This window comes from Gopherus evgoodei, chromosome 2 (assembly GCF_007399415.2).
Source record: "Gopherus evgoodei ecotype Sinaloan lineage chromosome 2, rGopEvg1_v1.p, whole genome shotgun sequence".
Classification (NCBI taxonomy): domain Eukaryota; kingdom Metazoa; phylum Chordata; order Testudines; family Testudinidae; genus Gopherus; species Gopherus evgoodei.
Genome location: NC_044323.1, coordinates 11,358,287 through 11,385,022, shown reverse-complemented (window position 1 = coordinate 11,385,022; position 26,736 = coordinate 11,358,287). Strand labels below are relative to the sequence as shown.

General features: G+C 47.0%; 1 protein-coding gene across 1 annotated transcript; it reads right to left on the bottom strand.

Moving 5' to 3' along the window:
* Positions 1 to 4,673: 4,673 nt before the first annotated feature.
* Positions 4,674 to 26,344, bottom strand: LOC115644831 (solute carrier family 22 member 13-like). The gene is made up of 10 exons (XM_030549292.1): positions 25,973 to 26,344; positions 23,931 to 24,034; positions 20,059 to 20,213; positions 18,894 to 19,062; positions 18,320 to 18,440; positions 14,788 to 14,882; positions 13,852 to 14,066; positions 12,098 to 12,206; positions 11,016 to 11,225; positions 4,674 to 4,783 (listed from the first exon to the last, which is right to left on the bottom strand). Exons 1-10 carry the CDS (start codon positions 26,342 to 26,344, stop codon positions 4,708 to 4,710), a joined length of 1,626 nt encoding a protein of 541 aa, XP_030405152.1. The 3' UTR covers positions 4,674 to 4,707.
* Positions 26,345 to 26,736: the final 392 nt, after the last annotated feature.

Genomic DNA, 26,736 nt, shown 5'->3' with positions numbered 1-26,736 from the left:
TTAGAAGATAGCTGTCAAAGCCCGCAGACCCCACTCCCAGCATACTTGGGGTCAGGGTTGAAACAGACAATAGGGTGATCTGGACAAGCAGTCCGCTGGACAATGATAACCCAGGGCTGCACAGCCCTCAGCAAATTAACAGAGGAAGGGCCGGTCTGACAAAGACGACATCCCTCCTAACTGTGCAGGAGGCCAAAGCAGGATGGGTGGGGAGCCTAGGTGCTCCCCCTGCGGGATTGAGTCCTGGGGGAATTGCAGAGTAAGCTCACCCTGCACTCAACCCCCAGTACCAGCTGCTGCAACACCTGTCCTGCAGGTTTGGCTAAGCTTGTCATTGCAACCCCGGTGCACAGCACCACTCAAGTTTGGCCTAGCCCCCCGATGGCGGGGTTCACAGGCCCACGTTTGAGTGAGTGGCATGTCATGGTGCCACTCACTGACATTTGGCCCTGCGACCCTCTGTCAGATGAAACCTGAGCAGCACCGTGACCCAGTGCACCAGGAGCTGGGTTACAACATGCAGAGCAGGGAGCCAAGCCCAGCCAGCCCCACGGGAGAGGAGCCATGTGAACCGGGACAGGGGATTGTGTGACTCAAAATGAGCTAGTCCTGCAAAACCTGGGGCTGTTGGGAGGTCTGAGAAAGCGAGTTTAAGTTGGGAAGCTGGGAGAGAGGCAGCGCCGCTCAGGGAGTCCCTGCCACTGCCCCCAAAGGAGCTTGCGCTGCTCTGAGATCTAGATGCCCGGATCCAGTGGATCCAGCGACTAGAGACAACCAGTAACTCTTGACAGGGGAGGCACAATTTAAAGGTTGGGAGGGGCAATGTGACCGCTCCACGCATCACCTCTGGCCCTTTTCCCACTCCCCCTGTGCCTCACACACACACACACACACACACAGCTCCTTCCTCACTTACTTCTCCCATCGCCTCCTATTGTGAGTGCAGCGTGGGGCAGAACAGGCTCCAGACAGATACTGCCAAGCAGGGTGAGGAAGGACCAGGACTCAGCGGGCTTCTCCGCACCCTCTCTGGCCGAGCTGCACTGCCAGCCCCATCTCTCATCCCAACTCTGGGCATCTTCTAACAGGCTCAGTGGGAGCGCTAGGTGCCGGTGCCTTTCCCAGGCACATCCCCCTCCACCGCGCTCAGCCCAACTCCCACCCTGGCAGAAATCTAGGGGGAGTGGGGGCTATGTGACCCATGTGGCCCCCACACTCATCTCCTCTGGCAGTGACCAGCATCCAGAGAGATCCAACCTGCCACCAGCTATAGAGGGCCAGACGAGAGCCCAGGCTTGCAGAGCAGGGAAACCAGCAAGCCCAGCTGGAGTCAGGAGAGATCCCTGCCCCACTCGGGGGTGAATATAAAGTAAAGGTGACTTTTGTTTAAAGCAACCAGTACCACGGCACTCCACCTCTCTATCTCAGGCCACACAAGCTCGGCCATGCTGTCCCCCTCAGAGAGGTGCCAGGGAGAAAGCTGGTGTTAGGAGGTGGAGAATTGGGTTATTTATAAAATGTTTAGTAATTATTAATCCTTTCCTTCCCCAGATCTGAGCCCCCACCCTCTGTTTTGCTGTTCAGTTTGGTGTAGCATTCCTTTGCTGCAGTTCGTTGCATTTACTGTTTCTCCACTATGCCCTGGGCTTTGCACTCCAGGCCAGCTTGCAGTGTTACCCTGGATTTCTCAAGGGACATCACTCCTGGGTATGCGGCAGAGTGAGGAGTCACCTTGAGTGAAGACACTAGGCACCAAGAACAACAAAGCAAAACAGGTCCCGACCTGCACAAAAGAGTGGGGAGAAGCCACTCCAAGTACGGGGTATCCCAAGTAGCTGGGAGAGAAAAGGGAGGAGGCTTAAGCCACACCTCAGGGGATGGGGCTACACAGATTTCAACACTCCTTTCCCCACGTGAATCCTCTTATCCCAGCTGGGCTGGGGAACACAGCCTGAGAACAGCTGTGCCGGTGCTACTTCGGGTCTAGTCAAAACCACAATGGGCTGTAAAGGTCATGTGATTTCCAAACGAAAGAGGTGGAGAGACATGTGGGTGAGCACCTGAAACGAACCTCCAGTCCTCGTGAGGAGGCAGGGGTTAGGCTGGCTCATTGCCCACTTTGCCACACTGTGCCTGTGCAACCTTGGGCTGGTCACCTCACCCTCTGTGCAGCATTTCCCCTTCTGTAGAATGAAGATAAATATTCTCTTTCCCCTGCCCATTCTCCGTCTCCTCTATAGGGCCTTCAGGGCAGGAACAGCCTGTTATGTGTCTGTACAGCACCTAGCACAATGGGCCCGGTAACCTATTGCTACTTAGGAAAAACTTCCTAACTGTCAGGGTGGTTAAGCACTGGAATAAATTGCCCAGGAAGGTTGTGGAATCTCCATCATTGGAGATTTTTAAGGGCAGGGTTAGACAAACACCTGTCAGGGATGGTCAAGATAATACTTCATCCGGCCTTGAGTGCAGGGAACTGGACTAGATGACCTGTTGAGGTTCCGTCCAGTCCTATGATTCTACAAAAATAACAACTCTGGCTCGGACTCTTAATACACGTTGTTGGGCTAGTCAAACACTCCCAATGTAAATCACTCCCAAACCCACTCCCACCCCCAAATTCCCGAGCCCCTGTTAAATACATCTGCTAAATATCAGAGGGGTAGCCATGTTAGTCTGGATCTGTAAAAGCAGCAAAGACTCCTGTGGCACTTTATAGACTAACAGACGTATTGGAGCATGAGCTTTCGTGGGTGAATACCCACTTCGTCGGATGCATGTCTAGGCCAACATCTGTTAAAGCTGGCCTTGAAGTCCAGCATCTGCTGCTACAGGCACGCGTGCAGACTTTTCTGCCACTGTTTGTAATCCTCAGTTGCCTCCTTTACATTGCAGCAAATAATTGCCATAGTGTGTATGGTACATAAACTATCGGTAAGAAGGAAGGAACGATACAGCCTGCACACCTGGAGGTTTTTATTTATAAACAGAGTTTAAGCCAAGAAGTTTGTACTAGATGTTGAAAAAGGAGGCGAGCTGCATCTTATTAACAATACACAGATTCTGCTCCATCTCCAACCCCTTATCCCTCCCCAGCCTTCATCCCTGTGCTCACCCTCTCACACAAAAGCTTGAATGAAGAGAAGAGCCTTACACCATCACTTGGAGATCGGACAACCATTGGCTTAAGGGAAGTTGTCAACACAGCTCCCAAGGAAAGGGAACACACCAGCACTCTCACCAACAAAGGACCCAGGACCTCCCTATTAGATTTTACTGGCTATGAGGGGCACAGGCCTCATCTGCAGGTGAGAGGAAACCTGTAGGTGAGAGCCAGAATCTCAGTGAGCAGATGTGATACTTATTCTTCCTGGTGTGGTTCTGCTCCTACCTCTGAGCGATTTTATCCACAGAATAAACAGGAAACTCCTCACAGTAAAAATGCTTTCACCATGCTTTAACTGTGCTGCACGTCTCCCAAAACAGTCCCATCATTAGTGATTTTGCAGACAATATGAGGGAGGAAGATGAAGTCTTCTTGCAAGTCCTATGCACCAGTTGTGCTGCAAACAAATATCCTCAGAGCTGCACTGCCTCTGCCCTACGCCTTCATCCCTAGCAAGTTATCTGCATAACAAGGTGGCCTGTGAAGATGCAGTGTAGGGAAAGGACAGGTTTTCTCTTCATATGCAATGACAAAAGAAGATCACAAGCAATTAGAAATGATAGTGATGGGTGCAGCATAAGAAAGGGAACAGACCATCTCCCAGAGCACCACCAGAGCTGGATAGTCTGTCTAGCATTTTCTCTTGAGAGATCTCCAACTCCATGAGGTTCAATAATCTCTGTAGTTGGGCAAATTAAATAAGGTGCTTCTCTACAAAGTGAAAACCTGCTTCCAAACAGATCCCCCCAGAACTCAAAGGATTCCCCACAGGTTTTCATGTTGACAGCCAAGCAAGTGACACTTGAAGGACGATTGCTCCCCATTAACCATGTTGGCTGATGGCTTGCCATTCTGCAGCAAAAACTTGGTTAGATTTTTCTCCCCCTCAGGTAACTGAGAACTACATAAAAGCAGCAGGGTTTTATGCAAGTACAGAGTAAGAAGAGAATTAGAGTTGAAAACTCTTACTACAGGAGTTCTGAACCTGTTCTGAGTCATACCCCACCTTAGCATTCTTTTTATTTGGACCTGCCCTCCCATTGTTGTGCCCCTGCTGAGTGCAGGTGAATTAAACTCATACTTGGGAAAGCAAAAATAACAGGAGTACTCATGGCACCTTGGAGACTAACACATTTATTTGGGCATAAGCTTTCATGGGCTAAAACCCACTTCATCAGCTGCATGCAGTGGAAAATACAGTAGGAAGATATATATACACACAGAGAACATGAAAAAATGGGTGTTACCAACTCTAACAAGACTAATCCATTAAGGTGGGCTATTATCAGCAGGAGAAAATCATCTTTTGTAGCGATCATCAGGATGGCCCATGGGACTTACTGGGGAATGCTAAGAGGGAGCACATGGGGAAGGCAAATGGGAAAGAGGAGAACACGAGCTGGCAGACAACTGTTCTGCTCCAGGAACTACTGTAAATAAAACACCAAGATGAGTCCACTGCTGGCTTGCAGACCTCATTCCCAATACAAAATTACGTGGTCTTTGATTCCTCAGGATCTTATGGCTGTTCGCTGGCTCAGCTAAATGCGTGTGATCCTTGTGTGTCCTACATCTCGGTCGCCATCTTTTAGTTTCAAGTGTCCATTTTCACTGGCCCTAATGAAAGGGAATATGGTTAAATACAGCAGAAGGACCCTTTTCAATATCACAACAGCTTTTCCAGCTTTGCTACTGGCTTGCTGTGTAGCCTTGGGCAAATCGTTTAACATTTAGAACATGAGGATAATGATACTTCTCTCTGACCAGATTATGGCACCAGCTCAGGGGCACCAACTCCTGAGAGTACTACAAAAAGAAACAGATGGGATTCTATCTGATTAATGGACTGGGGAGCAGGCAGGGAGTGGCTGTATAAAGAGGAGGGACATGACTGTGTGGCAGAGAGCTTTTTCCTGGGGAAGGGGGGGAGGAGCTAGTGGAAGCTGCTGAACATTTCTGCCAGTCATCATACAACCGGATATTGTTTAACAGATAAAAATGAAGCACCAAACACGGCAGTGTTTAATCTCAACTCTTTGGGGAAATTGACCAGAATGCCTGGAATAATATGGATACTGGACAGCAGAATAAAAGCCACTTTGATTCCAGAATAATCAGTATGCTATTCTGGAACAGAGTCTCTACCCAAAGAGCCTTTCTGAAATAGCTATTCTGGGCAATTTCCAAATGTGGACAAGCCCATAGCCCAGTTCCTATTCCAATCACCCCAAGCACTCTGCAGGAGCAAATCCCACTTCCCCCATGGCTGCTGCCTTACCTTGAACCACTGAGAGCACATATATTTTTTCAGCTCCTCCCAGCCCCTTCATGCCTTCTCCTTTCCCTGAACAAAATTACAGCTCCCCCTCCACCTTCTCAACCCCTCTTACCAGCATCAGAAGACACTGCTCTGCTCAGTAACAGGAAGCCTCATGCTCACATCCCACTTGACCATGCTGCTGCCCCTGCTTCCTGACACAGGAGTTGTTTTAGTCTCCATGGCAGTTGCTGATGCATATTGCATCCCCCTCTAGTTCCCGGACCAATCATGCAGTTAAAGGAAGGAATGAGTAATGGAATGCTTAACAGTGTTATACTGTTCAGCCACAGCATAACCACGTGGCATTTTGTGTGAAATACCTTATTTCAAACTGGCAGAGTATTAAAGGATCTTATAATAAACACCTCTGCTGTGTATAAGCAAGCTCTGTGATAGTCTATATCTGGTACAGAAGAATGTGACATGGTGTCAAGAGTAAACTAAACAGAAACAGGAAGGAAAACAGCAACAAAGGTTGCAGGACCTCATCAGCATGCCACTCTTCAATGCCTCAGAGGACCTCAGCTTTGACAAAGCTTCAGAATGGACAGACTGGAAACAATATTTTGCAAGATTTTGTGTTGCTACCGAACTCGGCAAAGAAACAGGAGATATACAGGTATCTTCTTTAATTTATGCAATGGGGAAGTACACAGCATATCTTTAAATCCTTTGACTTTAATGAAGACAGTCACAAAGACGACTAAGAAAGAGTTCTGGCTATGTTTGAGGCATACTTTATACCTCAGAAATCTAGTTTATGAAAGAGCATGTTTCCACCAGAGAACTCAAGTTTCAGGAGAAAATGTTGGTTTAAAAAAACAAACAAAACATGCACAAAAAACAGGAGCTCTCTGCATACATTGGCTCAAAACTGTGATTTGGGGAATGCAAAACATCAGACAGAGGCTGGTTACTGGAAAGACAACTCAGAGCCGCTGTTCTAAGTTTGGAAAAGAATCTCTCTCTAAAGTAGCCAGATGTGAAGAGAGTAGCCAAACTGGATACAAAGACAGAAAGAGTTGAGAGACATGTTTACAACAGAAATCACTGTTAGAGAACTGCCAGGTGTCAGGGACCAAAACAGCTGCCAGCCTGCTAACTGTCCTGCTAGGCAATCGAGGAGCCCGGCTGAAATGTCTTCAAACGCAGTGGCCACTGCCCTGATTGGTTCTTGGTTGAGCAGTCCTGCTTATAAGCTTGACTCTACAGCAGATCAGCCTGTGCTCGGTGCATAGCATGCCCACAGCAGCGCTTGCCCTTGTTCCAATCCTTGCTTCAGCCTGCTTCCAGTCTCTGCTGCTTCTTGTTCCAGTTCTGCTCCAGCTTCTGCTCCCCTCTGGCTTTGACCCCCAGCTTTGCCTCTGGCTTACAACTCTGGTTGGCCCTCTGACTCTGGCATTCAGCTTCTATTATCCAGTAATAATCCTTAGATTCACCTCTTGCTTACAACTCCTGTTTACCCCCCTGCCCCTGGCTCTGGCATTCGGCTTTTGTCCATCCAGTACTGACCATAGGCTTGTTTCCTGGACTCTTCCCACCCTGGACCCAGCTCCAACAGGTGGGCCGCTGAACTCTCACTTTCACCACTAGGCATGACGACCCAATTGGCAACAGTTTAAGCAGCCCAGGGCAAAGGCTAAGGACCCATCTCACTGTCATGGACCAACACTTTCCCGACAGATCTGGTAGGGGTCATACAGAGCTTGCAATCACAGGTGTCCACCCTGCAGGGGCAGAATGTGGCCCTACAAGCCCAGGTGCCTTCACCGGCAAGCCCAGCTCTTGCCCCTCATGAGCCAAAGATCCTGGCCCCAGACAAATTTAGTGGCGATCATGGTCATTTCTGAGGTTTCCCAAACCAATGCTGGCTCCTCTTCTTGCTTCACCCTAATTGATTCCCACAGATAAGGGCTCATCAGTAGTCTGCTCACTGGGGATGCCATAGCCTCGGCCTCCCCACCCACGGAACAGTCCAGTTCCATCCTGGGCCAGTTGGAGCAGTTCATTTAGGCCACATTGCCTATCTTCAGTGATCCCCCCCCACACCCAAACCACTGAAACCATGCTGCAAACACTACAGAAAGAGCATCATTCAGCTGCCCAATCCGCAGCCAAATTCCATTGCCTTTCCATGGACGCTGTGTGGAATGACTCCACGCAGCGTCATCAGTTTTGGATTAAATGATGATATAACGGACAAACCCACACAGGTCAAGCCCCCTTCCTGTCTTGATGACCTGATCGACCTATGTCTCAGAACTGATGACCACCTTGTTGAGCAACACCATGAACATGGCACAGCCCCTTGCGCCCAGAGAACGCCCCGGCCTCCCATCCCTCAGCTGCGCATCCCACGCATGCCACGATCCAGAAAACCACTTTATTTGCAAATTATAGGTTCCATTCTCAGTATCACCCCAAAATCCCCCTTGACTTGCCAATGCCCATCACTGCTGACCTCACTGCACACATCCATCAAGTACATCAAGAATTCGGCACTGATTAGAAGACAGTAGGCCAGCGTACAAGTGCCACACCAACCAACACCATCAGCTGACCTCTAATCTCAAAGTAGGGGATAAGATTTGGCAAAACCTGAGCTCCATTTGCAAAATTGGACCATAAATACTTGGGGCCATTTGCAATGATTGAACAACTTAACTAGGTAACCTTTTGATTCCAGCTGCCAGAACCCCTTGAGATCTACCCATGTTCCATATCTTCCTCCTGAAACTTTTCATCAAGAATCCCTTCCCACAATGCACTACTCCTTCCCCTCCACCGATAGCCATATAGGGCCAAGAGGAATACATGGGCCAGCAGATTCTGGACTCCCTCCAAGTCTAGGGATGACTCTAATATCTGACTGGGAAGCCCACAGGAGTTTTCATGGGAACCTGTGGAACACATCCAGGCCCTGGACTTCCTGTGCACCTTCCACTGGGCCTACCCCATGAAACCTGGCCCAGGGTCTCCTGGGAGGCAACCGTGATGGGAGGAGGGTGCTGTCAGAAACCAGACTAGGTAGGAACAACTGCTGGCCTGCTCCCTAACTAACTGTGCTACTAGGCAACCAACAAGCCCAGCTGCATTGCCTTAGAACTCAGGGGCAATAGCCCCGGATTGGCTGCTGGTTGAGCAGTCCTGCTTATAAGCCTGGCCCCCACAGAAGATCAGCTGCTGCTCAACACATATCATGCTGAGAGCTGTGTTTGCCCTTGTTCCAGTCCTTGCTTCAGCCTGCTTCCAGTTCCTGCTCGTTTCAGTCCTGCTCCAGCTCTGCTCCAGCCCCTGCTTCCCTCTGGCTTTAACCCCCAGATCTGCCTCTGGCTCACAACTCTGGTTGATCCTGTGGTTCTGACATTTGGCTTCTGTCCAAGAATGACATAAGGTCCCTAAAAGTGGGGGAGCCACTGGCATCCAAACCGTGGCCCTGCCCCCCCTTCCACTGCCCCGTCCCCCCAAGACCCTTCCCCCTGTTCACTCCTCTCCACTCCTTCCCTCCCTTCACTCACCCTTATGGGAGGTAAAAAGTGGGAGCACCATTGCTCCCTAGTCCCCCCTGTTCCAGTGCCCCTGCTTCTGTCACTCTGGTGCCAATTGCTGGTTCCACTTCTGGCTTATGACTCTGGTTAACTTCCCCTCTTCTCCCAGCTCTGGCATTTGGCTTCTGGCCCTCAACTTCTTTCCTGGATTCCACCCACTCTGGATCCAGTTCCAACCAGTAGGCTGGACTCTTGCTTTCACCACTAGGCATGACTGCCCACATCCTGGTCAGCAGTTAAGTGTCTAGAACCTAGTGACTGAGTTCATGTCAAATTGGACATCTCCAGTTTGGCATAAAGAAAAAGAATTCAGCGCCCAGATCATATGTGATTGAGACTGACAGTGAAGAGTTCAACAGAAACTGTCAAAGACTACAAATTATTCCTCAGGAAGATCAATCAACACAGCAAAAACTCTACAGATTGTGGATGCAGAACAAGGCAACAATGACTCAAATTCCAGACCAACCACAGCCAGTTCAACTGATGGACAACCAGATGACCAAGTTGTTACGCATTTGGGTCATGTAATTAGAAAACCAGTACAATTCAGAGACACTGAACTTCAAAGACAGTGTGATGGTTTATACAGTAAAAGCTGTATTATCTGGCACTTTATCAATCGGAAAGCTCTATTAACCGGCATTTCTGATATCTCCCAATACAAATCTTCAGTCTAGTAACTGGGACTAGTATACTGCCCAGGAGGTTATGCAATTGCACATTCTGCACTCTACTTTTAGGCAAAAGACATGTCAGTGAGCTAATATCAGGGATTTATTCAAAAAAGCAGCTTCCAGGGTGTGTCATAGGGTCGTTACAGATTCAACCCAATCTCCTACACTGCCTAGATCTACAGTGATAATTGATGTTGATAATGATGACCCTGAGGCACTGCAAGATCCTGAAGGGCCTTCTGAATCAAAGACTAAATTATGTTCAATATAGTTGTAGTGTCAAGTGTACGTTTAGTGATCTGGGTGTACGCCATGCGCTGCCCATAGTGATACGTAGCATCATAAGATAACCTGTACACACCTAAGTGCTTCAAGAAACCAACCTCTCTGCAGTGCAGTACTTCTGAATTGGTCTGTGCCTGTCTACTATTTTATACTTTATTCATTTTATTATATTCAAATTCTCTGAAAATTGGTATTCCATTTGTAAGTATAACTCTTAGTCAACTGGAATTATTGACTAACCAGCACCCTGGCCCCATACCTCCAACATGTCGGATAACAAAGCTTTTACTATATTTCGTATATGTTAGAAATGTAGAACTAAAAGGGGAGCTGTAATGGAATGCTGTTCAGCCACTAGGTGGTACTGTGTGCAAAATACCTTATTCAAAGTTAACTTTAGCCATACGTGGCAGAGCATTAATAAATCTTATGATGAACACATCTGGTATGTAAGAGGAAGCTCCCTGACCAGTCCATATCTGGTACAGAAGAACATGACAGAATCGGGGTAAATTCCTGACAGGGTCGATCAAGACTTGCTTCAAGCAAAAGTCCCAGTCCGGTTCTGGCACTGGGGCCCCAGGGGTTCCTCCAAAACCTAGGAAGTTAAGCAGCTGGGGACTGGTATTTCCCTAGTGGATAGTCCCCCCATTTTCCACACCCCTGACTCCCTCTCTGATCCCCACAGTCACATTGTTTAGTCTCTTCCCTTCAGCATTAGATCTTGTCAAGCTGCCGGCTTGAAGACTGACAGTGCAGGTGGGAGGTGACCGAGTGGTGCATTTCATTCACTGATGGGTTTGAAAGAGCTGGCAGCTCAGTTGGGGACAGCTCCTTGTTCCACCTCAATGCTCAAACACTTTGTGCATTGCAAAGTTTTTCATGAGCTACAAGTCAGGCCTCAGCACCGCTTTGAAGAGCATCAAAGAGGGAAGCAACAGACCCCACCAGTGCCATTTAGCCATGAGTGAAAAGATGAGGGACATAGGAACATCTGCAGACATGTTCTGAGGACTCACCACTGGCTCTCCTTAGCTTCCTCCGTGTGATCCTGAAGCTCTTTGCCACACGTCTCTGGAAGCAAGAAGCAGAGGATTCCTGCAGTCACTGGAGTGCTTCCAAATATCACCATGGGAATAGCAGGATGGTACTTGTCCAATAGACCAATCAGAGGGGAGATGATGCCACCCACTCTGGATGACATTGAACACAACCCCACACCAGTCTGCCTAGTAAGAGAGCAAAACATGGAAGGTGTAAACAGCATGCATTAGAAGAAAGTCTTTGCTTATGAGGATGTCTCCAGGGGTGTAGATCCTTGTTCTAGTCGATAGTTTGGGAAAAATCACAGTTCAAGCCTTGATCAGCACCTCACCTTCCACAAGTGTAGGTAGTGCTAGAGGAGAACTTAGGATCTTTAGCCTTTATAATTTTGGGGGAAATCTCCCATCTTTTCATTACCATTAGAAAAAGCTGTAGCATAGATGGGGCTCCAATGTTTGGAGAAAATTGCTTAAAAACAACCACAGGTCCTCATTCAGTGAATTCTTGATCACCACATGTAATTGATTATTGACCTTTCAGCTAAAAATTAGTAACTTTAGGAACAGGGCATATTAGTGGCCAAAGAAAGGCATTTGCCAAAAAAAAAAGTAATTGATGAAACATAAACCACTCGTGGGTAAAGGGAAGAAAAAAGCACCAAGTGGATTCTGATTTTAAGGAAAATAGCCAGCCCAGTCCCCATGTTACTAGGCCATGTTGTCTCTCAGGCAGTAAAGGATGCATGTGATCACCCAGTCTGGTATCGTATCTCAATCCAAAACCATTGCTCCAGAGCCTTAACAAGGACAACATCTCTCACATTAACTTGTATATCAAAACCTGGCCATTGACCCTTGTCTGTTCTAGAGTTGGGAAACAGGCCGGAATTGCTGTACAGGACCTGTAAATGTGGACAGAGCTTCTGATCACAATGATCTATTGAAGAAAAGGTTACTCTTTCAGCAGGCCTATATCCAAATCCTCCATTACCATATTAAAAGCTTGTATTAAACCCAGTTCCGGGGCTAAGGCAGCATGAAAAGCAAGGACACCTCACCTGATGATGGTGGGGAACAGCTCTGCAGAATACACATAGGAGATAGAAAAAGAGGCCGCGATGGCAAACTTCCCTATCACCGCCAGTGTCGTGACCACCACCGGCAAATCTAGTGGCAAAAGGAGATGATTTTATACAAAGCTCATATGGGAGGTTAGCTCAGTTTGTGCAGCTCCACATGCACCTGCCAGGAAGAAAAGCTATTATACATGTACAGAATACGGTGAGAGCTCCACTAAGGAGCCCACCTCCAATGGGCATCACCCTAACCAGGAACAAAGGACGGTTCTGCTCTGAAAAGTGACTCTGTACACATGGCATCTCCACCTTTATTGTACCTCACTGATCAAATGCACTCAGTGTACCAAGTGCAAAGACCTTTGCCCTAACTGCCAGCCCTACAAACTCACCCTGGATTTGGAAAGGTAAACTGAGCTTTTTTCCTTCTGATCATCATAAGCATTAATCAAAGGTGCCACAGACCAGATTATACCCTCAATTACACTTGTGTAGCCCTGTTGCCTTAAGATTATATGTACTCATTTACTCCTGTGTAACCCCCACTGCCTTCATGTTGCTCCCTCGATGGCACCTGTCCAGCTCCACTACCTTCAGATTAGGCCCTTGGTGACATCTGTGAAGCGAAGGGTAGAATTTGACCCTTCAATAAAATGTTTGTAATTCCATAGATGATTTATGAGTCAGATTAGAATCCAGCTCCCACAGCCAAGCTGGATCGGCAGAGCTAACAGCTATGAAATTTCAGTTTGGGAACTGAAGTCAGTAAATACAACTTGAGATGCACCCAGGGAGCTGATCCATGGGTTAAGAAGGAATCAGTTGTACACAGTCACTTGCCAGATCAGAGCCACATTTTACAGAATCCCCAAGGTTTCATGGACACATAGGAGTGAAAGGGCCCTCGAGAGGTCATCTAGTCCGGTCCCCTGCACTCATGGCAGGACTAAGTATTAGGACTAAGTATTTCCAGTGCAACGTCAGCCAACTGCCAATTAAAGGCAAACCTTTATTAGATGATCAGTTGCAGCAGTTCCCTGAGACAGTTACTTAAGATAATTTATGCTGTAGACTTTCTAGAAGCTGGACAGAGAGGTGCAGTGACTCACACTAGTGCAATCAATCAAGTTCCGCCTACAGCTGACTTCAACAGAGTTGCTCCAGGATTGAATTTATGATGATACTTGATACTTCAGAAGGGGATTTTCAAAAGGTACACATGAGAATTAGATGCTCTCACTTCCAGTTAACTTTCAGAAGGAGCAGTGTGCAAAACTGCCATTGTGCCTTTGAAAATCTTTCCTTGAATGTCCTTTATTTGAAAAACCCTGACAGGTAACTAGCCCAGGGGAATTCAGATTGTCTAATCTACCCAGGCAACTGTTTTTCGCTACTGAAATCTCTGGCTATGCAATGAACCCCAAGCATTGCTTAAGGATGAAGCAGGAACACAATGTTGTTCAATGGCGCTTGCTTGCAAGGAAGGGGGAATTTTAAAGAGCCAGAGGGAGGAAAAAGTAACACTGAGAAAATTCAGCTTATCATTGGCCAGTCAGGTGCCATCTCCAGAAAAGGTGGCTCAGGCACTGAAAGCAAGTGTTAGGAGTCAATAGAGAGGGCCCCAGTCAGCTGAGCTATGGAAGGACAGAAAATGGAGTACAAAAGGAAAGTGTCTGGGACTCGACTGATCCAGGTACCAGGTGGGTTGGGCTGCACTCCAGGGACTTGCTGTGTACCTTTTGGGATGCAGGTGATGATGAGACACGTGGCTCCGCCCAGGAGCAGAAAGCAGCCCTGGCATTTCTTCCTCCCAAACCACTGCAGCAGGAAGATACAAGCAAAGCGAGCTGGTATTTCAACAGCCCCGAACACAAGCTGCGTCAGGTAAATGTCCAAGCCAAAACTCCCAACATTAAGGCTGAGGCCATAGTACACCAGGCTGTTCACAAACCTGAAAGCAAAGCAGAGCAGAGTGTATTCATCTCTGAGTGTGGTTAGCCTAGAGGATTCTAGTTTCCATAGGGATGAGAAATACCCACTAGTCACATCTGCACTGGCAAGTTTAATTTATCATTGCTACAGCTGTATAGGTTTGGGCTGTGATCTTGGGAGATCTCACAAGGTGAGTAGGGTCAGATGAAAGCTCATTAAGTGACTACAAAATTTCCATGGACCAAATCTGCACACACAAAAATCCCTTAGTTTTTTAAATAGCTGTTTGTGATGAGGTATACAAACCCCACACTGAGCAACAAGGGGTTAAAGGATTATTTTGGGCCCTGTCAGCCCCACCCTGCCACACCTGCAGCAAATGCTCCATCTGCTGGAGCAATTAAAAGACAGAGAAACAGCTCATTTGGGCCACAGTGCGAGAAGAGAGCAGACCTGTAGCCACAGCTCCAGTAGTGCAGAGCAAAGGGAAGCCTGAGGTCTCTGACACAGCTGCCCAAAGGGACCCTCCCTGAGGAAAGGGAGGACCCACCACAGAAACAATCAGAGGGAAGTACCTCTCTTGCCCTGCCTGCGGATCCTGGACACTGGTAATCTGCTCCCCACAACCGTCCGGCCAATCATGGAGTGCAGCCTTAACCACTAGGGCACGCTTCCCTACCATACCCCAAGTGCGGACCATTACACTGTTATAAAAATAGAGTAATGTTTGGACAACTTACCAGGCATAAGCCATAACTAAAGTCACTTTCCTCAGGCGCTTCTTCAGGAAGAGATCCAGAATATTTCCAGACTTAACCTTCTTCTCAAGCGTCAGCTTCAAAATTCACAAGGCAAAAGGGTCAAGACATGAAACAGAAACCAATGGCCTGATCCAATTCATACTGAAGACTTTCACCAATATCAGGGAAGTGGATGGGACCCAAAAAGTATTCTGGTTATGAAAGGTAGAGAGCACTGCAGTACCCGACATGCTGGATTTACATGACCAAAGTCTGTTTTTCCAATTGCAATGTTTCGGTCACGAAGAACATTTTCTGACAAGTCAATTTTGGGAAAATGTGGTAGAAATGTTGCGTTTGGTGTTTGGCTTTGGTTTTTGTTTGTTTTTTTGCAATGCGATAAAGAGAAGAAGCACTGAAATATCCAACAAATTTTGTGGCATTTGAGCAAACATCTGAAGAATCATTGTATGGCTTGAGAGTCTATGTACAACATGTTTGGACACCATAGATGGACCACAGGATAGCGAGAGCCCAAGAATGTGCTAAAATGCTGTCCTTTTCCCTGATCTGCTTTCTACAATATACAGCCTTGAGTAGAGCCAGCTGGAAGCTGGAATGACCGTTCCATGGTAAGTTCCAAAATTTCAACAACAAAAAAAAATAGTTTGAAATGGAATGAATACTGCAATTTCAGAATCTCCTGTGGATCAGGAATCCCAAAACAACATTTTCATTTTGATCTTTTTTAATTGTTTCCCAGCTGTCCAAGCTGCCCAGCGCCTAGGAGCCAGGTCTCCCAAGGCTTTGGGGCTGCCAAAGAGCTGCAAACCTAGAAGCTCTCATTCATCATCAGCCAGCCTGATGTGCTGCCCAAGAGCCAAAGACCCTGGAAGTCCCCATTCTATGGCATTGTGCTTGGCAGGCTGCCAAAGAGCCAGGCAGGCAAATTGGCAGGAAACCAGGCTGGTGTCAAAACCTGCCTGGCAAGCAGGGTCCCATCAGAAACCTGCCTGGCCTTTCTTGCTCCTTTATTTTTGTTAGACTGTGTCCAGCACAGGTTTTGTGTCCACCTGCAACACTGACCCATGTAAGATTTATGTGCTATATCTGCATCATTCAAATTATCATTATTAATCATCGGCTGGAGTTGCAACAAACTCATGGGCACAAATAGGCACTGCAGGCCCAGCTGAACTGTGCACTTCCTGATCCAAGGACAGAATCCAGGATTTCAGAAACATAGCCTTCAATCCTATGAGCTAAAGGTCAATTCCTTCCATTAGCCGTCGCTTGTGATTGAGGATTTCATCCTTTATAGGCCGACCACTAGAGGGCAACAGTCCTGTGCATCTGACCAAGCTTAACGCTGTACCCAGCAAATGGCAAAGTCACACAGCTGCACACTAGTGGGACCATGTCGGCTCATACCCAAAATAAAATCAGGTGATATAAATACAATGACAGTTTTGAATTTGGGAGAAGTTAAAAATCCTTCTTACATTTAGGATTAAAATGTAAAAGTGCTGGGGCAGGTTACGGAAAAGTTCATCTTTCGCGTACATCTCCATACTGTGCCCTGGCATAGAATGCCCTCCTTGGATTGGTCTGCAAAGTCCACTCCCTCTCCTCATTAAGACCCAGCTCTGCCATGGCGCCTATATGGAATCATTCAGTCACTGATGTCTTGAAGGCCAGGTGGGGATAGCTAACATTCCCTTTATTTACAATAATCAAAACAAAGTGTGAATGTGGGTATAAAGCCCGCACCCCCATTTGGCCAACACAAGGAATTGAACTTGAGGCCTCCAGAACTAAAAGCACGAGCCACTACAGCTCAAACTAAAGATCCAGCCTCTTTACCTGCTCATGTGACAGGTTCATATTCTCTGTGGATTGGTCACAGCGTGCTGACACTAACCAACGGGCTATGAATATATGCATATAAAACTTGTACATTTGTATCCCTATTCCACTCCTTCAGCATGGGATTTGTTTTATTAGATAGTAAGCTCTTTGGGGGAGGGCCCATGTGCTTGGACAGCACCTAGCAGAACAGGGCCTGATCTTAATCTGAGCTTCTTGGTGCTACTGAAACAGTAACATGAAGGAAAATACAACATATAAGTTACATTCTCTGAGGGGCTAAAATCAATAAAGGAATAAAAATTGACACAGTTCTACCTCCGGCAAAATGATATGAATCAGCAATTGCAATTTTATTGACTGTTCCTTTCTGTTGTTTCAAAGGAAGGTCTTGGGTCCTTTGATATCACACATGCATGGTTTGGCTGGTGGCCATGGGGTTCAACACGGCCAGCCATGAAATTTTTGCCAAGTGCAATGGAAGGGACTTGCAAGTTTCGATTACTTTACTCCTGGGGGAATTCTGCATCACTGTGCAATGTAGAATTGGCACAGAATTAATGTTCTGCTCAGAATTTCATTCCCCCCGCAACAGTTGGTGCTGCAGAGCTTTTGGCTGCTCTGGGGGTTGCTGGACCCAATAGAGTCTGGCTCTCCAGCTCGCAAATACAGGGCACTGTGGGGACACAGGGGAAGGAGGAGCTGGAGGTTTCCAGGAAGCTGCACTTCCCAGCATGACCTGAAGGAAGGAGGCAACATGCACGAAACTCCGTACTCTCTGGATCCCTGGCGGGGAGGGACGTGATTGTCTGTTGGGGAGGGCGTCCTGCAGCTTGGCTCTGGAGTGTAGTGGGTGTGGGTGTCTGGGCTGTGGTGGAGCGTGGCTGGACTCTGGGAGGTAAGGGGTGCAGTTGTCTGCGACCAGAAGGGATGAGTTTTCCCCCAAGATGTGACCATGTGGCGCATGTGACACACCCAGACTGACACACCCAACAAAAGCATAACAGACAAACAGAAACTGAGTTGTAGGAGTTCCTTTAACATTCTATTCCTGGGAGAATGTTTTTTGTTCTTTGTATTGTTACAGACATATTTGCTGAAAGAGGTGTGATTATATAGTGTTATTTTGACAAAATAAGCAGAATTTTGTACAATTTTAAAGTATTGTGCACAGAATTTTTAATTTTTTGGCCAAAATTTCACCCAGGAGAAATGACTTGCAGGACTTTTAAGGGACAGTGCAGTCACACCCTTATGGAGCATCTACAAATGACACATCATATGAACACAACCTCTGAAGTTCTCTTCCCCACTTTTGGTAAACAGGAGAAAATATTAGGGGCTTCTCTAAGCACAAGATGATAAGATGACTTCACAAGTGAGGATTGTTTGTTCATATGAGATGTGAGAATATTCGGATAATTCTGTTTCTAGAGGGAGATTTAAAAAAATTCTTAAGGAATTTAGACATAGCAGTCCCACTGGCTTGAGACATGTGCACCTAAATCCATTAGGTGCTTTTGAAAATCTCCCCCCTGTATCTTGGGTTGTTTGCTAGAAGACAAAGAGAAATTCACCCAAGAGTTGCTTACCAAAAAAACCGTTTTTATGGTCTATAACACTGAAAAATAAGGCCTGAAAAGCTCCCTGTCTCAGGATTTATTACCTGTTCAAGCAGTTCTGGAGGGATGGTCCGTCTATTCACAGATGCTGCCTTTTGAAGTAGGTTTTTGGCTTCCTTTACCTTCTCTTTTGTCATGAGCCACCGAGCAGATTCTGGAAGGACCCTACAAAGCATGTGAATTCCAAAGAGTTCTTTGCTATCAAAACCCCAGTTACCCACTTAACTTCATCCACTTGATGCATCTTCCATAGCAGTAAAATATATTTGACGACGTGTGTTTACTACAGGAGATGTAATTCTTCTGAGGCACTATGGCTTGGTTGTGTGTATATGGGTTGTTTTGTTTCAATAGAAATAACGTTACTGTAGTGCCAAGATTTTCAAATCTTGGGGCCTAAAGTTAGGCACCTACATAAAAGTGGCCTGACAGCCAAAAATGCTGGGGGCCCAGCAGATCCTATTAACTATGTATAAACCTTTACAAGATATGGGTTATATTGGGAAGGACCAACCCTGCAATGTGTATATGAATCCATTCTGTAAAGCCCGTGTATAACCTGGATCACAAACAACACTGCAATGCTTGAGAAAATCTCTCTGGCAAATGCATGCTTACCATATGTAAAAGAAAAGGCAAAATACAGGGGCAGATCCAGCAATCTGCAGCAATCTCCAGTTGCGAACGCCATAAGCTAAGCCAGCCAAAACCATCTGTCCAATGGAAAAGCAGCACTGGGTAATAATTACTGGATGTGACCGGTAGGGGACTCCAACCCATTCAGTACCTAGAGACATTAACACAGATTGAACTGCTGAGAATCCTAATGATTCAGCACCATTTAAAGGATTTTTTTTCTATTCCAAACTAGATCCACTTTCATTTGGGGAATGTTATCTAGTAGCTGGAATAAGTACTCTGGGATTTGGCCACTGGGTGACCTTAGATAAGTCACATACACCCAGGCTTTCAAAAATTGCCTAGTGACTTTAGGGGCTTCCATTTCTGAATGTTCAGAGTCATTTTAAAGGGGTCTGATTTTCAGAAGCTGTGTGCTCAGCACTTTTTGAAACTTGGACCTCTTTAAGTTGACACTTGTTAGGCACTCAAGATTCTCTGGTCATGTTTGAAAATTTCTGCCATAATCTCTGGGCCTCAGTTTACACATCTGTAAAATGAGTATAAATAATAATAATAATAATTCCAGTACTGGTGAGAGATAGAGAATCTGTTTAATAGATGCAGTTGTAAAATTTTAGACAGGTAAGGGAGGGTGTCGGAGGGGATGGGGAGAACATGGGGGCCCCAGGCTGGGGCGGGGTGGGAAGGAGTCACATGGAGAGTCACTTGGGGAGGACACGGGCCCCCACTTGTGTCCCTCCCATGAGTGCAGTACCAGCAAGAAATTATTTCTACTTGCACCACTGGAGATAACTAATGACAAACCGAGCACAAATAAACCAACATTTCACATTCTCCAACTAAAAGATCCTATGCTTTCTGCCCACCTCCCACCAACTATGTAAATACCCAGACCAGATTCTCCTCTTTCCTTCACTGGTGTCACTCTCCTGATTTTAATGTGATTACTCCTGATTTACACCAGGGTGAGAGGAAGATCAGGCTCACTGTATTTCAAGCAACATTAATTTGGTAGTAAATTGTTTTAAACCATGTAGCATGTAATTGTGCCGAGCATTTGTCCATGGGTTCTTTTCATTGCCATTTGTCAGAGCACTTATACTGTGTAGCTAAAACATCTCTAGCAGTGAGGGAGTCTTACCTAAAGCCAGGACGCCTATGAAGATTCCAGATACAGCAGCACCCACAAGACATCTCAAGATGACGTAGACATAGAAATTTGGCACAAAAGCTGCTCCAACACCAAATGTCCCCATTACAAGCATGGAAAGCAAAATGATGGGACGCCGCCCAATCCTAGGGGAGGAAACATTTTTGTAAATCTCTGAGGCTACTGTCAGCTTTCACTCCTAATACAGCAGCTAAGGCACCTGGATACTGTAGTGATAGTCATCAGTGTAAGAACTTGGCTGGATACACTAGTTGGTTGATATAGTGCAGAAATAGTTAATATAGTTAAAATGGGATTGCTGCAACATCCGAGTTCTGGCCAAGATTATCAGAAGTGACAAGTGATTTTGGGTGCCTAAAGTGGGACACCTTTAAAAGGCCTCTTTAAGGTGTGTCAAGCCGGTCACCCAAAACTTGAGGCAGTGGGGCCTGGGGGACAGAGCATTGGACTGGCAGTCAGGAGCCCTACGTTCTATTCCTGACTCTGTGACAGGAGGACCTGGGCAAGTCACTTCACCAGTCTGTGCCTCAGTTTCTCCATCTATAAAATGGGGAGAATAATGTATAGTTTATATTTACAACACCATCCTCTCCATCAGACACATGTTCAGTTCATCCCACTTCTGAGTTACCCTCTGCATCCTCCTGTCTTAGAGAAGTTAAACTCTTTAGGGCAGGGGCAGATTTTTATTTTTACGGCACAGTGCACCTTCAGCAGTAAATAATAATAAAACTTATGGTAGGTTCTGAAGCCCATTCTAAACATAAGAAAGTGCCAGAGCAGTGAGCACTTTGCCTGCTTTAGGGAGGATGGGAACACAAGTAGAAGAAAGGGGTTGAGGAAGAGTGGGCAGCAGGAAATTGTGAGGAGACCAGTGAGATTGACGTGGCTAGGGCTGGGGTAGGAAGAAATTCAGACAATGCCCTCCCCCAGCAGTGACAAAGCAAGATCCCACAGAGCACTGGTGCAAGAATAGGTTAGGGGCTCCATTTCCATTTCTGAAATCCACCTCATTCCAGCTTCCCCCATTCCTGCAGATCTCTCCACAGCCCAATCCAGCTCTCCCATCCCCCACCTCCTGCCTAGATCCCCCACCTCTCCAATCCATCCATCCCATCCCCCACTTCCTGCCTAACTCTCGAATGGCCCCAATCCATCCATCCTATCCCCCACTTCCTGCCTAGCTCCCCCACAGCCCTGATCCAGCCCTCCCATCACCCCAATCCTGCTTAGCTTCCCCACACCACAATCCAGCCCTCTCATCCCCTATCTCCTGCCTGCCTTCACCAGAGCCCCAATCCATCCCTCACATCCCCTACTACCTGCCTAGCAACCCCATGGTCCCAGTCCAGCCCTCCCATCCCCCACCTAGCTCCCCCACAGCCCCAATCCAGCCCTCCCACCCCCCACCACTTGCCTAGCTCCCCCACGGCCCCAGTCCAGCCCTCCCACCCCTCACCTCCTGCCCAGCTCCTCCACAGCCCCAGTCCAGCCCTCCTGTCCTCCACCTCCTGCTTAGACTCCCCCCCTCCACAGACCCAATCCAACCCTCCCATCCACCCAATCCTGCATAGTTCCTCCACGGCTCCAATTCAGCCCTCCCTGTGACACTCCGTACCTTGGGGGAACACCCAACACCGTCATGTTCATCTTTATGAAATGATGGTGTGGTATTCAGTGCAAAGTTTGTCACGTTGGGTGTCTTCGGAAGGCTCACAATGCACTGAGCATGGTGCATCCGATGAAGTGGGTATTCACCCACGAAAGCTCATGCTCCAAAACGTCTGTTAGTCTATAAGGTGCCACAGGACTTTTGAGCATGGTTGTTATAGTGATGTTATACTAATTGGTACAATAATTTTGCAGTGAGGTTACGGGTTATAATTTCATGTATATAGTTATGAGGCTGAATATGTATCCTCGGGGCTTAAAGCAAGCCTATGCAAAAACTCTCCAAGAACAGAGAGGCAGTTCACACCTCATTAGAGCATGGATGGGACAAACCCATCCCAGCCTCACAGGAACAGTGGACACTGGCTTAGGCAGCAACAAAAGTCTGTTAGACCCTCGAGGGAGTCACCCCCTTCCTTTGGGGAATTTGGGACTGCAATGAGGTAATGCTCACCTGACTAACGGGGGGAGGCAAAGCCAGGAGGAGAGAAAGGACATGATAAAAGGGAGAGCCATTTTGCCATGCTCTTTCTCTTCCACCTACATCTACAGACACCACCACCACCACCCGATTGAAATGCTGATCAAAGAGGAGAGCCTGACTGAAGAGCCAGCCTGTGGTGAGAAGCATCTAAGTTTTTAAGGACACTGAAAGTGTTTAGATCAGCTCAGAATGCATTTTGCTTTTATTTTATTTGACCAATTCTGACTTCTTATGCTTTGACTTATAATCACTTAAATCTACCTTTACAGTTAGTAAATCTGTTTGTTTATTCTAGCTGAAGCAGTGTGTTTGGTTTGCAGAGACTCCCCTTGGACAACAAGCCTGGCACATATCAATTTCTTTGTTAAATTGACAAACTTTCATAAGCTTGCAGCATCCAGTAGGCATAACTGGACAGTGCAAGATGGAGGTTCCTAGGATTGTTTCTGGGACCTGAGATATTGGCTAGTGTCATTCGCTTGCAAGTAGCTGGGAGCAGCATACATGCCAGAGGCTGTGTGTGAACAGCCCAGGAGTGGGGGGTCTCACAGCAGAGCAGGGTAAGCCTGGCTCCCAGAGTCAAGGACTGGAGTGACCTCTCAGATCAGCAGTCCAGATAACACCAGAGGGGAACGTCACACTCCCATCCCCCATCTCCTGCCTAGCCCCAATCCACCCCACCTAGCTCCTCCAAAGCCACAATCCAGCCCTCCCATCCCCCACCTTCTGCCTAGCTCCCCCACAGCCCCAACCCATCCCTCTTGTCCCCCACCTTCTGCCTACCCCCCAAGTCCCAATCTAGCCCTCCCATCCCCCACAGCCCCAGTCCTGCCCTCCTGTCCCTCACCTCCTACCTACCCCTCAAGTCCCAGTCTAGCCCTTCCATCCCCCACAGACCCAATCCTGTCCTCCTGTCCCTCACCTCCTGCCTAGCCCGCCCAGTCCCAGTCTAGCCCTCCCACCCCCACCTCCTGACTAGCCCCCCCATTCCCAAGCCCTTCCATCCCCCACCTCCTGCCTAGCCCCTACATTGCCCCAAACCATCTCCTGTCTCCACCTCCTACCTAGCTCCCCCACAGCCCCAATCCAGCCCTCTCATCCTTCACCTCATGCCGAGCTTTCCTCTAGATCCTTCATGCCCCATCACTCCCCGTCAACCACCATCTCCAGCCTCCTTCAGTCTATCCTGAAGCTCCCCCAGTCCCAATCCAATCAGCTCCCAGGCCCTTTTAGCTCTCTTCCTGACCCACATTTCCCTGATCCATCCTCCCCCCAGCCCCATTTCAGGCCCTCACAAGCCTTCCCCCAGACCCCCCCACTTGGCCCCCTTCAGCTTCACTCCAATACCCGCCACACACCCCCACAGCTTCCCAAGCTCTGATCCAGAACCCCTGAGTTCCACTCCAACTTCCCCAATCCAGCCCTCCACCCAGTTCTTCTTCAGCTCTCCTGTCTCACTCCTCCTACAGCCCCACGCACAGTGGCTGATGCTTATATCTTGCACTCCATCTCTAGGAGAGCCAAATCCCACCTACAGGGCACAGCAATGCCAGGGCCTAGGGGTCTGGGTTCCAGTGTTATAACCTCACCAGCCTGTACCCCCCAGGCTCTATGCAATACGCCCCAAAATGAGGTTATGTTGCTGACTTCGCACAGGTAACTGCAAGTGGATTTTCTCTCTCTTTACCTGTCACTTAAGGAACCAAAGACCACAGCTCCAAGGAGAAGTCCTAGCATGTAAATGGATTGGGAGATGTCATTTAGCTCTTTTCGGTCACATACCAGGTCAAACTGAAAGAAGGAAACAAAGTAGGTGTCATTTTAAAGGGGCTTGATTTTGATGGTTGGATTCATGACGTGCTAGCAGCACAAACATTCCCAGAGAGAACCGGAGATTAAGGTACCCGGCCTATAACGCCAAAACCACCATTCACCTATTACAGCTCCACCCCTGTCAGCACCTAGGATTGCCTGAGAGGCTCTGATGTGTTTGTAAGTAATACAACTCCAAATAGAACAGACGTACCTGACCATTCAGTCCCTCTCCCTGCAGGATTACCCCAAGCAATGAGGCTTTGTGGAGAAACTCTCTCATCACAGGGGTTCTAATTGTCACAAAGCTTTTCCCAATATTCAGCCTTCCATAAATTCATCCCAATACCCCTCATTACACTGCTACAATAAGTGCCATGGTAAATAGTTCCTATCCCTTCTTGGTATTAGATCCCTTCAGGGAGGCACTCTTTCTGTCTTTTTCCTTTTTGACTCTCCCTCGACATCTTCAACCCCCAGATCCATTTCAGTTGCTCTTTCCTGAGCTTCCTGCATTTGTTAACACGATAACAAGCAGAGCTGGTCAAAAACCAAAAGCAACCTCAACATGTATTTTGGAAAAACAATGGTTTTGGGGTTGGTGTTTTTTGAAGATTTCAGAAAGCACCCATGGTTTGTTTATCCAAAATTCTGTTCAAAATTGTTAAGCTTCTCCGTTTCTTCCTTTCCTCCCTTTTCTGCTTTGTCACAGAAAAAAGCAAAGTTCATCATTTTAGTTAGAAAAGGAAAGCCAGAGCATACAATATTCTAAATATTGCTCAACGGACTTTCCATTAGAAAAATGTTACATAGCTGCCATCATTAGGAAAATATAGGAAAATATGTAAAGACGACAAAGCATGGACTTAGAGGTATAGTGTTTGCAAAGCTCTGGCTAGTCTCTCTTGTTTTGGTAAAGCCCAATTCTTCAGTTACATAGTTTGATGATCTCCTACACATCCTTGCACAAAGAAAAGCAACAACAGAAACCTAGAAGACACAGTTTGTGTCGCAGAAATTGTAGGCATGATTAACATACAGCTTCATTCCTGCAATGGGCATTTGTGCAAGGACAACAGAGACAAGCTGAAAACCAGCACTAGCTCCATCTATCAATCTATGACATTTACACAGCCCCATCTCCCTGGTATCGGAGCACCTTGCAAGCTTTAACAGCTGTAGCCTCACACCACACCCCTGTGAGATGGGCTTTTGTTCCATTACATGCAGATGGAGAACTGAGGCATAGAGTACGTCTACACTGAAAATTAAAGTCTAGTTGTAGCAAGGGCAGCCATGCCCATGAGAGCTTTAATCTAGCTAACATCGGTAACAATAAAAGTGAAGATGTGGTGGCATGGACCCACAGCAACCCGGGTACCTATCCAGGTTCCCCCATAGTCTTGTACTGGAGCTCCTAGTCCATACCACCACTACCACTGCTACATGCACTAGTTAGACTAAAGCTAGTGCAGACATGCTTACCTGTGCTACAATTACACTTTCATTTGCAGTGTAGATGCACCCTAAGTGCCTTGCATTGGGTCAGACCAGATGTTTGCAGTAGAGGAGGAACTGTAGCTAGATCCCCCATGGGCTAGAAGTATTCTAACCACTGAACAATGCTTCCTCTCTCCTTTCTGCCTGGCTGCTAGCAAACTGCAAACACTAATGGCTGCTCTACACCTAATAGCTGCATTCATTTAACAAAAAATTGGCATTTAAATGACCAGACTAAGCTCAATCGATATAATTCAGGTGTAAAGCAATCTATGTGCATCCACACGATTGGGCTGGTTTAAATTGATTTAAAATCCAACATATCCATTATGTGGAGACAATCCCCAGGGTGCGTGTACACTTTCAAATCAGCATGATCCTTAGCAATAAATATAAGCTCGAAATGCAGTTACAAACCTGAGTCACCAACGTTGGGGTTTGTTCTGAAGAATAGACCCACCCCTCCTGGCACTTCTTAGTTACATTAAGGCCGTATTCTACGACGGAGTCAATATCCCAATTCACAGGAGTGTACATAAGGCATTCTTCATAAGATCCCTGTGTGTTCCTAGGGATAGTTAGGTTCAGCAGCTGTTCCTCAGTCAGGTTTGGGCTAATGGCATAGATCCAGCTTGTCTTACAGTGATGAGGCACATCCAGAACCATGAACACTTGGCCAAACATGGGAAAAGCCGTTAGAAAGTTTGCAAGGCTGAGCATCAGCACCAGCCATTTTTGAAATGGCCCCAAATCTCCTATAGCGTTGATAATATCTCCAAAGTTTGTCATTGTTTGCTTGTCTAATGCTGGAGTGTAGCACGTTAGCTTTTTTAACACGGGCTGAAGTTAATGTTTAAACTCAATGTGACTCAAAAAAATTATCAGCTAAGACAACATGAAATGTTGTTGCATGCTCCATGCTCATGTCAGCCTAATGAAATATGTTTTTAATTTTCAAGCATGTACTTTGTAACCCACTAATTACTATCCACACTTCACATGCAATAGTGAAGGGTCTGTTAGCATTTCCACAACAAATAAGACCAAGACACACAAAAGTTGAACTTGTCATGACTTTAACTGGCCTCTGAAGGCAGAAGCTTTGGCAAAACGGATGCAACCGGAAAGCATTCGTTGGGATTTTCCAAAGCAAAGCAGGGGATTTAGCCACACATGTGAGG

Bases quoted from the DNA above. Each gene is read 5' to 3' on its own strand.
- LOC115644831 (XM_030549292.1), bottom strand. From the start codon at position 26,344: ATGACAAACTTTGGAGATATTATCAACGCTATAGGAGATTTGGGGCCA. The intron at 14,883-18,319 runs GTAATAAATCCT...TGAATTTTGAAG, and splicing joins CTCCAGAACTGCTTGAACAG to CTGACGCTTGAGAAGAAGGT. The intron at 14,067-14,787 runs GTAAGTTGTCCA...CTTTGCTTTCAG, and splicing joins TTAGTTATGGCTTATGCCTG to GTTTGTGAACAGCCTGGTGT.